We start from the raw sequence: 16,649 nt of genomic DNA on the forward strand, positions 1-16,649 counted from the left end.
CATATCTGTTTGTACAAAACTGCATTGATTTATTTTTTTGCTTGCAAGTCACATAAACCAGCTGTAAAATAATAACTGTTACAGTCCTTTAAATAACACTGCTTGATCAAAGAAGCCATCGTCTCAGAGGTGGACCACCGTGATGTCCAGTGTTTCCTGTAACACACAAAAGACTAACTGAAAAAGAAAAAAACCTGATCTGCACCTTTTGGTTTGTCGGATATTTTGGGTTAGCGGTGAAACACTGGACTAAGTACGATCATGCTTTCACGTTATGAAGATGGCAATTAAATTATTAGAATCCGAACAGACGCAGTTCTGACAGAAGCTCCTGCAGCAGCCTGCGTGGTCCTGAGCGTGTGCTGCGGTCGGGCGGTTAAAGCGCTGCATCGTTCCTTCAGCAGCTGCGGTGTGCAGTCCTGAGTGCGGGAGCTCAGGCAGACATGGGCTCATAGGTGTGGAAATGGATTCCTTTGGAGCAGGTGATCTTCATCACGGCTCCATTTAGACTGGTGTCCGTGATCAACCTCATCATGCCCTCTGCTATCAGTGATGGCCTGCAGATAAACAAACACACACTGCTACGTCACACTGACTTCATTCATTTCTTCTTAATACAATTTAAATGTACAGCTACTTTCAATACAACTGACATTTTATTAGACCCCATTATTAGTCCTACCAGTAATTAATGCTTCAATCTTAAATATGATCACTCTATCTTTATTAACTGGTTATGTACCACAGGTTGTTAAGGTGGCAGCAATTAAACCATTAGTTAAAAAGCCATCACTTGACCCAGCTGCTAACTCTAACCACTGGCCTTACAGGTGTGCATTATCATTACCCCAAATACAGAAATGAAAGCAAACCTGGCTTCACAGCACTGACACTTAGACTCAAACATCAACACTGCCAAACCAACGGATTCTCCTAAACCGGAGACTTCAGTGCCACCATCACATTAAAGTTACCCTCAAACTTAGTCTGAACCAGTGGTTCTCAAATCCAGGCTTCGAGGTCCAGTGTCCTGCAGGTTTTAGATGTGTCTCTGCTTCAACACACCTGAGTCAAATATAGAAGTCATTAGCAGGACTCTGGAGAACTTGACTGCATACTGAGGAGGTAATTCAGCCATTTGATTCAGGCGTGTTGGATCAGGGACACATCTAAAACCTGCAGGACACCGGGCCTCGAAGCCTGGATTTGAGAACCACTGGTTTAAACAAAAAGTCTGCCAAAGCTTAATACTAGGAGGAGAACCTTGAAGTCAGAAAATCTGAATCCTCTATTTGGGCAACTGGATAAGACAGAGAACAGTCAGCAAAACGGAAGACTGTGGATACCACAGGCCGGCCTTCCCATTCCCTCTGTTTCCCCATTTAACCTTCCAGAAGAAGTGGAGGGAGTCACTGAGAAATCTTTCACTCTCTTACTTCAAACTAAACTTCCACTGACCTTAAACTAAGATTCAGTGGTTTACGTCATAGCGATTTGCTGTTTTCTCCAAAAGGAGGTTCAGCTTTTACAATCTGACTGTAGCCACATTAGGTTCCTGCCACGCAAACACACACACACTTTCCTGTGCACACCCCCACCCAAACAGTAAACCTACTGTTCTTTTAGAAAGTGGACGTACATACACATACATCCATATCCACATGCATTTGTATGTTTGTGTGTTCAGGAAGTCATCTGGACCCAATTTCCTCTGACACTAAACGACTGCCTCCTGCCAAGCTGCAGATTTCAAAGTGTTCCAGCTACACACAGCGTTCTCTGTGCAGTGTGGACATTCACTTTGTTATCATCAGCTTCTCTCACAGCTGAACCGAACCAATCCAAACACTTTTCCAGGTTTCCTGAAAGATGAAGCGTCTTTCAGACAGCCCAGCTGACTCTGGAGCAGTGATGTAATCAAAACAGAGACTCTGTGAAAACATGTTTGAACTGTAGCTGTTAGGAAAATCAGTTAAACTCAGAAATTCAACAGATCTGTTGCACAATCACACCTCCAGATGATTCAGATCATTTACTGAACATGCATTTGTCCAGTTTCTGACATTCATAAAACACATTTAACATTAAAAGTCATCGAATTCTCTCCTCCTTCATTCTCAGAACGTGTTCTCGGAGCTCTCCTTCAGGCACATTTCAGTCGTGTCCCTGCACTAAACAGCATTGACCCTGATGACCCTGATCTTCATGACTGCGCCCACTGCGGACCAGCTGCTCTTCTATTGCAGACAGCTGGAGATGATCTGGGCCACCTGAGACCAGAATCAGAAACTCGGACTGAAACATGGAAATGTTTCATTCTTTGAAGTGTCCAACATATGCTCATCTACAGGCTCACATTTCTTGGAGGGTTTCCTTAATGTTTAATGAACAGCACACTGCAGCAGCAAACTTTGGGGCTACAAACATGAAGGCAGCGCTGATGTGCCAAAAACTGCAGTTCCTCTAATGTCCACATGAGGCTTTAAAAGGGAGCTTTTAATATGAGAGTCCTCACAGACTCCCGTATTAAAAATGTCCAACTTTACAAGTAAAAATCAACACATTTAAAAAACAGTTTTGGTTTTTGTAGCTAAGTTTCCCTTTATCTGTATGAGACTGACTGTTTTGCACTGGGATGCTGTCAGGGCTTAAGTTTGACTGACGGGCAGCTGCATCTGCTGATCTCAGCTGAAAGGACCCGACTTTGTTTAGCAGGAGTGAACTTACTTTAAAACTCCAAACTTCGTCATGCTGCGTTTGAAGTCGTCCTTGTACTTGACAAACTTGCCCATGTTTTCTTCATCTTCCACCGAGTGCAGCAGAGGCGTGTCGACGAAGGCCGGACACAGCACGTTGATGCGAACGCCGTAGTCGTCCTGAATGGACGCGTCCTGCCGTGACATGAAAACGAGCTACTGATCTGTTCTCATCCTGAAAGACTTCATGCTGACTTTAAAAAAAAAACAAAAAAGTGTGTGCAGCTTACCGCCATAGCTCTGGTGAAGCCAATGACTCCATGTTTAGTAGCAGTGTACACAGGCTGATGAGGGGAATGCAGGAAGGCTGTAAACAAACAAAAAAACCCGTCATGCAACAAAGAACACAGATCAGCTGCATCTGCATCTCAGTTTAAACACTGCAGGCTCAGCTGATCCAGGTTTACTGAGATTAAACCCGACTCATATTTCTGCACCAGAACGTCTTCATCTACAGAAACCCGTCTTTACTGAAATATTCATAATCGCCGCTGTTTGAGGATCCATTCGGGCCCTGTTAATACTGAAAAAGCATTCTGAGAAGATTTTAACACTGCAACCAATGACCTTATTATTAGAAGGTCATATAATAAATGATTTTCTCACGGCCTAGCTTTGGTCACAAGACATCAGCTTCATAACCATGCTGCAGGTTTTGGCTCCACCATGTTTTTCTATGAATTTAAGGCTTCTAATGGTTTTCATCATAAATATTGATCTGCCTTACTCAGTGCAAATCTTTACTTTGAACGCATTCAGTTTTTTCTTGACAGGGACTCTTTGTCTTCTCTCACATGTGCTCAGCTCCTCTGCGGTTCTTCCTTTCATTAGTCTGAGCCTGGGTCACTGCGAGCAGCGTGATGAGGAAACGGCTAACTGGCCACTGAGGTCACTGCCTGCCTTCTATTAAATGTGCTGATAACTGGGTCCAACGCAGAGTAAAAGGAGAAAAATATGAAAAAAAAAAGTCGAGTCCTACATTAATTATGTCAACATGACACATGCAGCAGTTAAACATCTGAAAGAAGCAATCTTATTTTTAAAACTGCGACCACAAAATGCAGCGTGGTAACAAAAACTCACAACAAACAGCCCAGATCAGATTATATCCAGATAAGAGCGACCTGACAACACAAACGGGACTGAAAGCACATGTCATATAGCCTGAGTACGCACACACACACACACACACACACACCTACACACACACACACACACACACACACACCTAAAAAAACACTATGTTACTGGCGCATGCTTGACCATGTTTGGACAAGTCAGTGCTTGGTATAAAAAATGGCCAGTGCGCTCGTGCGCACACACACACACACACACACACACACACACACACACACACACACACACACACACACACACACACACACACACACACACACACAGAGGTGTTATCACCAGTGTGATGAGATGAATGATTAGTACTCCTCTGCTGTTAGTGGAGGCTGAGCTGTTAGATCTGCTACATGACACATCTGATAACAGCCAAACACAAGAGCTTAATAATGCAACGACAAATTAAATTCAAACTTTAAAGCACAAATGTTTTGCAAACTGAACAACAATTCCTAAAAATTACCAGTGCATGCAGTGAGCCAGAGTCAAAGCCAGGTTTAGATGACTCGAGGCTCATTTATTCTTTACAAATAAAATTTTAGACATTCGAGAAAAAATTATTCATAACCATCTCAAAGATTATTCTTCATGTTCGGCTGCTTTCAGCACTGCTGGTATTTGTTTTGACTCTTTTGCTCCAGTTGATCTTTCAGAGTTAACTTCAATAGTTACTTCCTCCAAACCAGCAACATGTTTGTTAGATCCCATTCCTACTAGACTGCTCAAAGAAGTCTTTCCAATTATTGATGCTTCAATCTTAAAAATGATCAATCTGTCTTTATTAGTTGGCTATGTACCACAGACCTTCAAGGTGGCTGTAATTAAACCTCTACTTAAAAAGCCATCACTTGACCCAGCTGTCTTAGCTAATTATAGGCCAATCTCCAACCTTCCTTTTCTCTCAAAGATTCTTGAAAGAGTAGTTGTAAAACAGCTAACTGATCATCTGCAGAGGAACGGTTTATTTGAAGAGTTTCAGTCAGGTTTCAGAATTCATCACAGTACAGAAACAGCATTAGTGAAGGTTACAAATGATCTTCTTACAGCCTCTGACAGTGGACTCATCTCTGTGCTCGTCCTGTTGGACCTCAGTGCAGCTTTTGATACTGTTGACCATAACATTTTATTACAGAGATTAGAGCTTGCTATAGGTATTAAAGGTACTGCACTGCAGTGGTTTGAATCATATTTATCTCATAGACTCCAATTTGTTCATGTAAATGGGGAGTCTTCTTCACACACTAAGGTTAATTATGGAGTTCCACAGGGTTCTGTGCTAGGACCAATTTTATTTACATTATACATGCTTCCCTTAGGCAGTATTATTAGAAAGCACTGCATCAATTTTCATTGTTATGCAGATGATACTCAGCTTTACCTATCAATGAAGCCAGATGACACACATCAATTAGTTAAACTGCAGGAATGTCTTAAAGATATTAACCCCTTAACTGGCAGCAAAAAAATCACCTGACAAAAACTACATAACGCCTTCTGGTTATTATTGGCTCTGAACAACCCATTTCATAGCCTTTTAATCGGCTGCGTCTGGTCCGCGGGCCGAATGAAGTGCATTTATATGGCAGGCTAGACCCGCCCATTTTGACTGACACCTCATTCGGCCAATAATGTTAAGAAATGGGTTTCCCAGAGCCAATAATACTCAGAGGGCGTCACGTAGCTTTGTCAGGTGATTTGGTGCAGCCAGTTACATGATTGGCCGAATGACGTGTCAATAAAAATGGGAGGGTCTAGCCTGCCATATAAAAGGGACTACAAACGGCCCGTCACCGGGCCCTTGCCAGTTAAGGGGTTAAGGCCTGGATGACCTCTAATTTCCTGCTTCTAAATTCAGATAAAACTGAAATTCTTGTTCTCGGCCCCACAAATCTTAGAAACATGGTGTCTAACCAGATACTTACTCTGGATGGCATTACTTTGGCCTCCAGTAACACTGTGAGAAATCTTGGAGTCATTTTTGACCGGGATATGTCCTTCAATGCACATATTAAACAAATATGTAGGACCGCTTTTTTGCATTTGTGCAATATTTCTAAAATTAGAAACATCCTTTCTCAGACTGATGCTGAAAAGCTCATTCATGCATTTATTACTTCTAGGGTGGACTATTGTAATTCATTATTATCAGGCTGTCCTAAAAGCTTCCTGAAAAGCCTTCAGCTGATCCAAAATGCTGCAGCTAGAGTACTGACAGGGACTAGAAAGAGAGAGCAGATTTCTCCCATATTGGCTTCTCTTCAGTGGCTCCCTGTTAAATCTAGAATAGAATTTAAAATTCTTCTCCTCACATACAAGGTCTTGAATAATCAGGCACCATCTTATCTCAAAGACCTCATAGTACCATATCACCCCAACAGAGCACTTCAATCTCAGACTGCTGGCTTACTTGTGGTTCCTAGGATACTTAAGAGTAGAATGGGAGGCAGAGCCTTCAGCTTTCAGGCGCCTCTTCTGTGGAACCAGCTTCCAGCTTGGATTCGGGAGACAGACACCCTCTCTATTTTTAAGATTAGGCTTAAAACTTTCCTTTATGTTAAAGCTTATAGTTAGGGCTGGATCAGGTGACCCTGAACCATCCCTTAGTTATGCTGCTATAGGCCTAGTCTGCTGGGGGGTTCACATAATGCACTGTTTCTCATTCACCTTATTTACTTTGTTTATACTCCACTCTGCATTTAATCATTAATTGATATTAATCTCTGGCTCTCTTCCACAGCATGTCTTTCTCTCCCCTCAGCCCAACCGGTCGCGGCAGATGGCTGCCCCTCCCTGAGCCTGGTTCTGCTGGAGGTTTCTTCCTGTTAAAAGGGAGTTTTTCCTTTCCACTGTCACCAAGTGCTGCTCATAGGGGGTCGTTTTGACTGTTGGGTTTTCTCTGTATTATTGTAGGGTCTTTACCCACAATACAAAGCGCCTTGAGGCGACAGTTTGTTGTGATTTGGCGCTATATAAATAAAATTGAATTGAATTGAATTTATTTACTCAGAGATTTCAGACTTTTTACAACCAGAGGAGTCGCCCCCTGCTGGACAGTAAGGCACTTCAGCATTGACTTCATTCCTGCTGTGGACACACAAATCCTAAAGAAGCACCTCACAGCACAGCTGAAATAGTTTGACGCTGAAAAGAATGAGCTCATTACAGTGAAGCAACTCCAGTTAACTGTAATAGACACACACACACACACACACACACACACACACACACACACACACACACACACACACACACACACACACACACACACACACACACACACACACAGAAACAGCTGCAGCTTGGAAACCTCTGCCTCCACCACATGAACGGGCCCAGGGCTAGACTGGGAAACGCTGGGTTGACAGCCACCATCATGTGATCTCAGAGTGATGTTAGGAAGCCAGAAAAGGAAGTGATATCCTGGCTTTGCTGAACTTGCATAGGTGTGGACAAAAAAGACTACGTGTACGTCTGGCTGGTGCAACCAACAGAAAGTCCATTCTAATAAAGACTTGCAAGGACTAGCTGTAGCAACTTCCCCCAGGAAGGAAATCACTCAGTACTTTTGTGAAAATGCACAAATATTTTCACAGCGCCGAGCAGCAGCACCTTTGACCTGAAATCTAACACTTGCTCAACAGCCTCTGCTCAGACCCGAGGCCACAAAAACAATGAGAAACAGGTCACATTTGACCTGGAACAAAAGAAGAACCAGCTCTGAATCCTGCAGCATGCAGGGGAACAGTGGTGATGATAAACAGCAGACATGAGTCACAGTCATTTAATGAAGGTTTGTGTGTGTGTTCTAATCAAACAGCCTCATCCACTAACATCTACTGCGTGGAGTTTATTTGCTGAAATTAAGAAAAGCATGTTGCCTTTACTCGAGGGGGAATCCAGAAACATTCCCACAGCCTTAAGGTGCTCCGTTCTTAGAAACAGTGCTAATCTCTTTGTGGTAGCTTGTGTAGGGACTGTTATTTCCTCAGAGCGACCGGGCTCCGGTGGGGTTTTGTAGAGAAGGACTGCAGCTCTCACAGGCCTTTAAAGAGCAGCACGAGGACAATAAAACAATAAAACTCCTCCTGAGTTATCTGTTTTTATGTGTTTGAGTGTGATGGGGAGACGATGTTGGAGAGCTTTTCCATGACGGAGATGGAGGTTACAGAATGATTCAGAGCCGGCAGCTGCCAACCTGTCACTGCTGCTTTTTAGTTCATGTGTTTCTACCATAACACTCACTCACATCTAAGGAACAGGGGGGGGTTCATAAGCCAGACCTCCAAAGAGAACACTTTACCATCCGTGACATTTTGAGAACTGCAGCTCAGCACACCTCGGTGTCTCTGAAAGGAGAAAGTATGTGGAGAGCCACGTGCTTCCAGCTGATTTCTGCAAACCTTCATATCACAGAGGTTGGAAACTCATTTCCTTTACGCTCCTGTCACTCAGCAATTTTCCAAGGAAATGAAGGCACATTTTTCCTTCCAAGTATCCAGCAAGGTCAGTCCTGATGGTCTGCTGCTGTGTTTTTCTGCTGCTTCTAAAGAACTCTGCAGATTCATTTCCATCTTAAGACAACAGTTCATAAAAACAGTCGTGATGCCACCTTTTACTTCACTTCACAACCATCATAAGAAATCAGAAGGCCAAAATAAAACTGAAGAGAGTCAGAAAATAAAATGATAAAAGCAGGAAGACAGGAACAGAGAGCGGGGCATGTCACTGACTTTTAAACTAACAGGAAGAAAAAAGTGATTACGCTACTTGTAGTGGAAATAATCAATCATCTAATTTTGGAAGGTGATGAGGGGGCCTCTTCCTCAGAGCCACTGGCCACATGCAGCAGTGGTGATTCAGGTAAAGTGCTGTGAGGGACATTTTGCTGCATACACACATGTGTGTGTGTGTGTGTGTGTCAGTGAGTGTGTTACCTGCCATGGAGGATACATTGATAATGGTGCCTCCTTCCTTGCCGTACTCTTTGCTCATGTGTTCCAGTGCCAAGTAGGTTCCCTTTATCACTGAGGTCTGCAGATAAAGACAAAGACGCATGCAGTCGGTCACTGTGGTAAACTTCACGAGGCCCCAGCTTGTAATGAGGAAGTTAAACAAAGTATGTGTGTGAGGCCACTGATAACATGCTTTAAAGATGAGTTTTTCACAGTTGACTGCCTGCAAAGACTCTTAGCTCTCTTAGATAACTGGCTGACATACAGCAACAGAAATTATTTCATCATTAGAGCTCAAGTTAGTTTCATATTATTGCATATTATGCGTCCCCAAAAATGACTTGGGGATGAGGACAGTAACAATACCAAGTCTGGGAGAAAAGAAAGAAAGACACCAAACAGGCCTGCTCCATCTCCGGAGCAGGCAGTCTACTTAATTGGAAGGTTGGTGGTTCGATCCCTGACTCCTCCAACCTGCGTGTCACAGTATCCTTGGAAAAGTTACTGAACCACTCGATTGGCCTGTCCGTACGGGAATGTTGGGTGAAAGTGTGGGCATAGAAAAAAGCACTCAAACTGAGATAGAAAGTTACACTGAAATGAAACAAAGAACAAATTCAAGGATGCTGAACAGAAAACAGATGATTAGCAAACAAACCTAAGAAAAGAGCACCGCTCTTTGCTGCACTGACCCACACACACTGACACTGAGCAGCTCCAGCTGTCATAGTGTTGGTGAGTGGAGCTGTGCAGTGGCTCCTCAGAGGAAGTGGGTGGCAGCTGAGTTCAGGGCTGTAACAGCGCTCTTAAAATATTGATTTCATGTATTTAATTGATTGCACCTTGTGTCACCTCCTGCTCTCATCAGAGCGCCATCACTATTACTAAGCAGTTAAGCTCATGAGTAAAAAAGTTTCAGCGATGATCATCTGAAGAAAGCAATTCTTTTATCACTCAGACTGAGTTGGGATTTGTCTTCTTCAGAGCCGTGTGAGCTTGAGACCAGCAGGAGACACAAACTGAGATAAACAGACGCCCGACCTCAGCCCCGCTGCACATTTATGAGGACGAACAAGCTCTTTGGGGTGCTGGGATATCAGGTATGAACATACCTGAGTGCCTTTAAAGCAAAGAAATGTGTAAAACCAGCGTGGAGAGACTTTTAAAACTCCAACATTTGAACAAATCAAACTTTTAAAATTGTTTAGTTGATCTTACTGTTTGAATGAAAATGATCTTAGACCACTGGGAGTTTGTTTTCTCAGAAATAGAAGTGGTGGTAGAAGCAGTGAGAAATTACACTTTTAATGTGGTTAGCAGTGTGGGCTGTAAATGCAGAAAGTGTGTATCAGCCTCTATCTCAGGATCAGAGTGTGAATGATGACTAAAGTATGTAAAGACAGCGCCTCAGAAAGAGCCCTGCGAGACCCACGGCTGATGCAAACTTTGATGTATTTTCTCCTCTAAGAATTCAAACAGTGTAAGACAAACAAACACACACATTTAAATCAGTGTGCACTAAAGAAACGTGCAGCAGCACAGAGTCTATCACACTGAGGGTTTTCCAGCGATGAGAAGGTCTATATCTGTTCAGGCTAGACTTGGTGTCAGTAAGTCTAAATAAAGACACCTGGAACCAGCAGCATGATCTTTACAGAGTCTCGATGGTGAAGCCTGACATGGACAGTGTTGGAGCTACAGTATCACGTCTGTCCACACTGTTCCCGGGCCAGCAGTGCTGTCAGCAATAACAAGACTGCAGAGCTTTGGGCTTGGTGTGGTGTAACGAACCGCTGACATAGTCTAACTGGCCTGGAGGGAGTGATGCCTGGGCCCATTTAAAGGATATAGTTTCATGTACTCAGTGACACTCATACTTCCTAAAAGTTGGTAACTGAACCATTTTCATGTCCTCGTTCGCACTAAATCTGAGATTTTTGTTACGTTGGGACTAAATGGAGAGCTGGAGGTTCTGCTGCTGGTTCTCAGGGGCTGTAATGCAGCCACGGGAGATGACAGGAGACCGCTAACTGCCTGAGATTAAGTGTTATCTTTACCAGCCAAACCAGAGACGGGTGTGTTCTCTGTTATCTGCTGCGACTCGGTTATCTGCTGAGATCTTATCTCTAGTTCACTGACATCAGATGCTTTCTGAAGCCTGACCCACACAGACACCAGAGAGAGTAGATGTGTACATGAGTAGATTGGTGTCATTGACAGTTGTCATGCAATGTGCACATCCAGCACAAGGGCTAGGGCAGTCAAATGAAGAACTGACCTGAAGCCTTTATTTCTCAGATGTTCCTTAAAACTCTACTTTGCCCTTTGGTGTGCCTTGAACACAAAAAGCCTGAAAAGCACCGGTCTATAAAATCATCAGTGAAGTAAGCAGAAGGCCCATTATTTTATAATCATGGTAAGTTATTCATGTTTAGACTGAGTCTATAATCAAAGCCTGAAAGCTAATGAACTCAAGCTGCAGTGTGTCAAACACACTCATGTGCCACACTCACGCCATATTGTAAACACACTCTTTACTGCACACGTCGGCTTTTGGCACAAAGCTCCACCTCCCAGAATCTACCTGCAGGCTCTGGAAGGATTTTTAGTCATCGCTTTCAGTTTCTGTATTCATGGATCGATGAACTAACTGAACTGTATCTAGTTTCTGGTGCTTTGCCACAACAACTCAATCACCACCGTGAGAGGAAGCCAACCAAAGCAAACGGCCTAACATTCCCCAACTGCCTGTAACTATGTGGTATTATGTTGCTGCCACATCATAAACCTTTGTGCTGCGATTACATCTGGATTGCATTCTACCTCACTTTGATAAAATGCTTTGACTACCTGCTTGCTTTGAGCTTTAGGCCACACCTCACATTCCCTGTTCTACACGACCTGGAAAATCTCGATGTTTCTCTGCATAGTTCAGATCTCGATCTTCTAACAACAAAAAAAAAAAGAACAGCTCTATCCTTTTTTAGTTCTTCTGATTAAACATTGCATATTGTCACAGCAGGTTTCCCCAGGCTCTTTTTCAGTGGACAAAAAGATAAAACTGCAATAAGAAATTTTTGTCTGCTTTAGGCAGCAGGAATCAGCTGGTCCAGTGTCTCAGTGACAGAGCTGTGACAGCACCATCGTGTCTGCGGGCTTTCCTTCATGGCTTCAAACTGGCCAGACTCCAAATAGAGTATTTGCTTTTTTCCAGTCTTACTGACACACACACACACACACACACACACACACACACACACACACACACACACACACACACACACACACACACACACACACACACACACACACACACACACACACACACACAGTCTGTATCCTGTGTTTATCCTGTAGTTGCATCCTCCTTTGTAAAATCAGCTGTTCTGCTGCCAGTTGACCTGCCCATGTTTCTGATTGGTCAGATGATGCAAACACTCTTTCAGGGAACATGCTCACAGCCCACCTGTATTGATTTATCATGTTGATATCCACCTTGAAGCCAGATACGGGAAAGATATTGTGTGTATGTTGAACTTCCTTTGCAATGCCACCCTCAGGTCATCAGTCACTCTGATCTCACTTTCACCTTTAAGGAATCTCAGTGAGGCAGCGTGCTATCAAATGCCAACGTAAACGCACCAGCTTTGTTATTTTGACCCATTTAAACAGCATTTAAACAGCATGGTGTCATCCTGCCATCTCACCAAGTTGACTTGGATGGTCTTCTCCCAGTTCTTTTCATTAGCGATGCCAGCATTGTTGATGACAATGTCCAGACGGCCAAACTGGTCCACGGTGCTCTGGAAGGCATCTGTTCCACAGAGACAAGAAGAGTGACACCATGTTATTAGTTTCCAAATCATGACGATGGCACAAATCTTTGTTAATCTTTGAGTGTTCCCAGAAGCACAGCGGCCTCAACTCAGGTCCTTCTACCCAGCAGAACTTTATATATAATTTATATAATCTCTCCAGGGAGTCCTGGGTCTACCTCAGGGTGGGAGGCACCCAGGAGGCATCCTGATCAGATGCTTCAGCTGGCTGCCTTGAAGGCACAGGACCCTCGGGATGTCTGAGAGGCAACGTGGTCTTAGGAGAGGAATCCAAAACATCCCAGTGAACCAGTCCACTCTCAGCTGGAAAACTCGCCCACAAGCGGGACATTTCCAGTTTTTCATTTTTAATAATTTTGCAGTAAGAATGAACTTTTTTCCTTGTCGCTATGAGCTCGTGGGAGATGGATTTGTAAAAATGTTAAATTATAACTACAACACAGTGTAGTTATAATGTGGCACTAACACAGTAACATGCGGTCTCTGTCTCTTTTTGTACTCTTTGGATGGTCTCACAATGAACTGCAGGGGAAAATCTCACTTGAATTACGTATGAAATAATTTGTATATTTCCCTCTCGCAGTTTAAACAAAGGGGAGGAATCCCGACACTGCAGGGTTTAGACCCACACGCTTTGTGTGTAACCAAAATGACTTCAGACGTGTTGGCCGAACGCACACAGTGTACGCGCAGATATACGTTGTGCTGTTACACAATCAGCCACCAGCAGCTGATTTATCTTCGCATGTGGGCACACATGAGTGGTTCCATGAACAACAACAGCAAGAAAGCCCCGAGGAAAAACCTGCGCTGGTTGAACCTGCGTGTCTTCCTCATTCCTCACCTGGACACCCCGCAATTAGTGTTGAAGGTGTATACACAAAAAAGCAGACGTGCTAACAACACAGCTGCATGCTTGCAAAGATGCATGCGTGCATATAAACATGATTATTCTCATCTTACCACACACACACACACACACACACACACACACACACACACACACACACACACACACACACACACACAGCAGCAGCAGCAAACAGCATTCCACAGCCGTTTGCCTGCAGGGATCGACTTTTTCAGTGTCAGACAATGAATCCTTGTTTCTCTCTCTCTCACTCTGTGACACACTTTTTTTTACTTACATACACTTAAATTCTCTGCTTCTCATCTTTCTCACCCAGACACACCCACACTCACACACATACTAGCACAACAACAGCAGATCAGCAGAAAAGGAGAGGGTAACTCAAGGAGAAGTAAAATTAAAGGTCATGTGGCTCCAAAGCAAACACAGGAGGGGCTCAGCCTGAGTGGGATTATGGGAGCAGTTTGTTGATAAGATAAATCAGAGTGTTCAGAACTTTGCTGCTCTCTGAACTCTGGGAAAAAGCAGTGATGATGATTCTGTTTCTAATGCAAGCAATGGAAGCTACTTCCTCATTCATCAGGAAAGAGTGACTAAAATTCAGCCTGACATAGTGCACTGCTATTGCATTACACAATTAACTGAACAGCTGCCAATACACTGACAAACTGAAAGTGTCGATGAGAGTTTTCAGACTGTGTCACTGAGTGATGTCAGCTCGTATCTCCTGTCTTGCAGTATGACAGGCAGGATTACCTTGCAGCGCGTCTCCGTCGGACACATCGCACTGAATGAACGTGCAGTTTCCTTCTCCAAACTCGGCGTCCAGCTGTGCCTTGCACTGCTCACCGCAGGCCTTGTTCAGGTCCACCACAACCACCTGGAGAATAAAACTTTTAGACTGACTCATAGCGATGCTCTTCAGAACTGTCTTTGTAGCCCTTTGGCTACAGTTCTATACTTACTTCTTATCAGCAGACTATATTAGTCCTGTGGTTTGACAACTTTGGCTGCATGCAGCTCAGTCAGTGGCAAACATTTTCACACTTAGACAAACTGTGAAGAAAGCCCTCTGAAGTTAACTGAATGCTTTCAGATGCCTTTGAAATGTCACCAGAAAAATAAAGTCTCTGGTTTCATCTCAAATCATTTAGAAATTTGTTTAAAGGTCTCAGTGAAATCCACGCACTGACCTTGAAAACTCTACTTCAATTGAAACAAGTCAAACAGAGAAGACAAAATGCTTTTCAAGTGAAAAGATAAAAAACAGAGAACATCAAAGGAACTGAAAGCATTCAAACTGAATCAAACCCACAGAGGACAATCAGAGGCATTCAAGTGAAGTCAGAGCAGGGAGGTCAACAGAGTTTGTGTTTGAGCAGAGGAGCAAGAGGTGGCTGTTTGAGCACAAACAGAGCAGAAGCAGGAAGATTTCATCTCAGAGAGCAGGAAAGTTCGGGCAGTACTGACCTTGGCTGAGCTCTGCAGCAGTGACTGGACCACAGCTCTCCCAATGCCCTGAGCCCCCCCAGTCACCAGAGCCACCTTTCCAGTCAGAGACATGCTCCCAGCACAGCAGCACTCCTTCTTCTTCTTCTTCCTCCTCCCTCTGTCTGTCACACTTCAGCCTCTGCTGCTGCTTCTTCTTCTCTCACTCAGAGTTTTCTTCTCTCTGTGTCCTCCTCTGCGTCTCCCTGCACCTTTGAGCTCTCTCTAACTCAATCACATGTTTTCTCACCCCTCTGTGTTTTCACTCTTTTAGCCAAGCTGTTTTTTCCCTCCTCCTCGGCCCCCCCCACGCTTATCAGTCTATACAAACACTGCATGTGTGTCGAGAGACAGAGAGAGAGAGAGAAAGAGAGTGCGAGAGAGCAAGAGACAGAGAGAGAGAGAGAGAGAGAGCGGTTAAGTAAACTCCGTAAAATGATAATTACAGGTTTAATCCAACTTGTTTTACCTGCCCTCCTGCCTCCTCCCTCCTTCTTCACACCCTTTCTTCTTCTCTTCCACTCCTCCTGTTTGATCAGAACACCTGAGCTTTTTAAATATGTTGCTGTTTATATAAAGTCTGCATTTCATGATGTCAGAGAAGAAGCAAAAAACCCCAGACAGCAGCTTCTTTAAAGAGCTGTCAATCTCACATTCAGTTCTTCGCCGTGTCTGGGTTGGATTTTCTTTTGTGAAGCTTAATAGGTGTTACACAACACCAGCAGTGCTACTCGGTGATACGATACACTGAGGTTCAGGTCTCTGCATGTCCACTTTCACACTGAATGGGAACCAGCTGCTGATAAATGTTGACCAAATATTTCAAAATACCACCTGATCCAAAGTGTTTTCCTTCTTTTATTCTTTAAAAATAAAATAAAGGCACATTTGGAAAGGAAAAGCTTTTGTGTCTTAATGAACTTCACTATTTATATTGAGGAATATCCCTACACTTCCCTCCCTCTGCCTTCCTGTACACGCTCTCTCGCTCTCTTCCCATGACCTTCTTATTGTACATCCTTCCTTCATTCTTGGAGATGATCTGGAGTGTATTCAGCAGTCAGCCTTTAGATTTCTGGGATCTCTGAGTACCTTAAACAGCACTGCAGGCTATACTTCCTGCACCGGGTGAGGTCAACCTGGACTAGACACCAAACAGGACAGGAAGTAAGAATCATTATTTTCCAGAAACTGGATAATAATGATGGACAAAAGTTCCTCTTCTGCATTCTTAAACCTGCAATCTTTTGATGGCCAGCAGGTGGCGACGCTAAGTTTTGAAGATTTCTTCTAATGCTGGTGAAGCAACAACAACAGCCAAGATAGTGAGTTAATTTGTTCATTACTCTGGAAGAAAAAACAAGCAAACAACAAACAAACTGGCAGAAATGAAGATGAGAAACTATTATTATTATTACTATTCACCTTGTTAACTTTAGAGCTCCACCTCATTTACATATGGTCGCTTTTGACTTCAGGGGAAGTGAACAAACCGATGAGTCAAGTCCATCTTTACATCCAGTCTCCACATTTCAGCAAATCACCACTTAAAACAGTACATGCACCCAGCTGCAAGGCTTCAGCAGTGCTCTTTTTGTTGGTGTTTTTTACTTTT

The 16,649-nt window shown here is 43.6% G+C and overlaps 1 protein-coding gene across 1 annotated transcript; it reads right to left on the reverse strand.

Annotated features, from left to right (window-relative positions):
* Positions 1-4: 4 nt before the first annotated feature.
* On the reverse strand, positions 5-15,300 carry LOC115784269 (15-hydroxyprostaglandin dehydrogenase [NAD(+)]). The gene is made up of 7 exons (XM_030735431.1): positions 15,017-15,300; positions 14,303-14,426; positions 12,547-12,653; positions 8,822-8,918; positions 2,987-3,063; positions 2,728-2,891; positions 5-557 (listed from the first exon to the last, which is right to left on the reverse strand). The coding sequence occupies exons 1-7, from the start codon at positions 15,107-15,109 to the stop codon at positions 434-436; spliced, it is 786 nt and encodes a 261-aa protein (XP_030591291.1). The 5' UTR covers positions 15,110-15,300; the 3' UTR covers positions 5-433.
* Positions 15,301-16,649: the final 1,349 nt, after the last annotated feature.

The sequence above is a fragment of the Archocentrus centrarchus genome, chromosome 1 (assembly GCF_007364275.1).
Source record: "Archocentrus centrarchus isolate MPI-CPG fArcCen1 chromosome 1, fArcCen1, whole genome shotgun sequence".
In the NCBI taxonomy this organism is placed as follows: domain Eukaryota; kingdom Metazoa; phylum Chordata; class Actinopteri; order Cichliformes; family Cichlidae; genus Archocentrus; species Archocentrus centrarchus.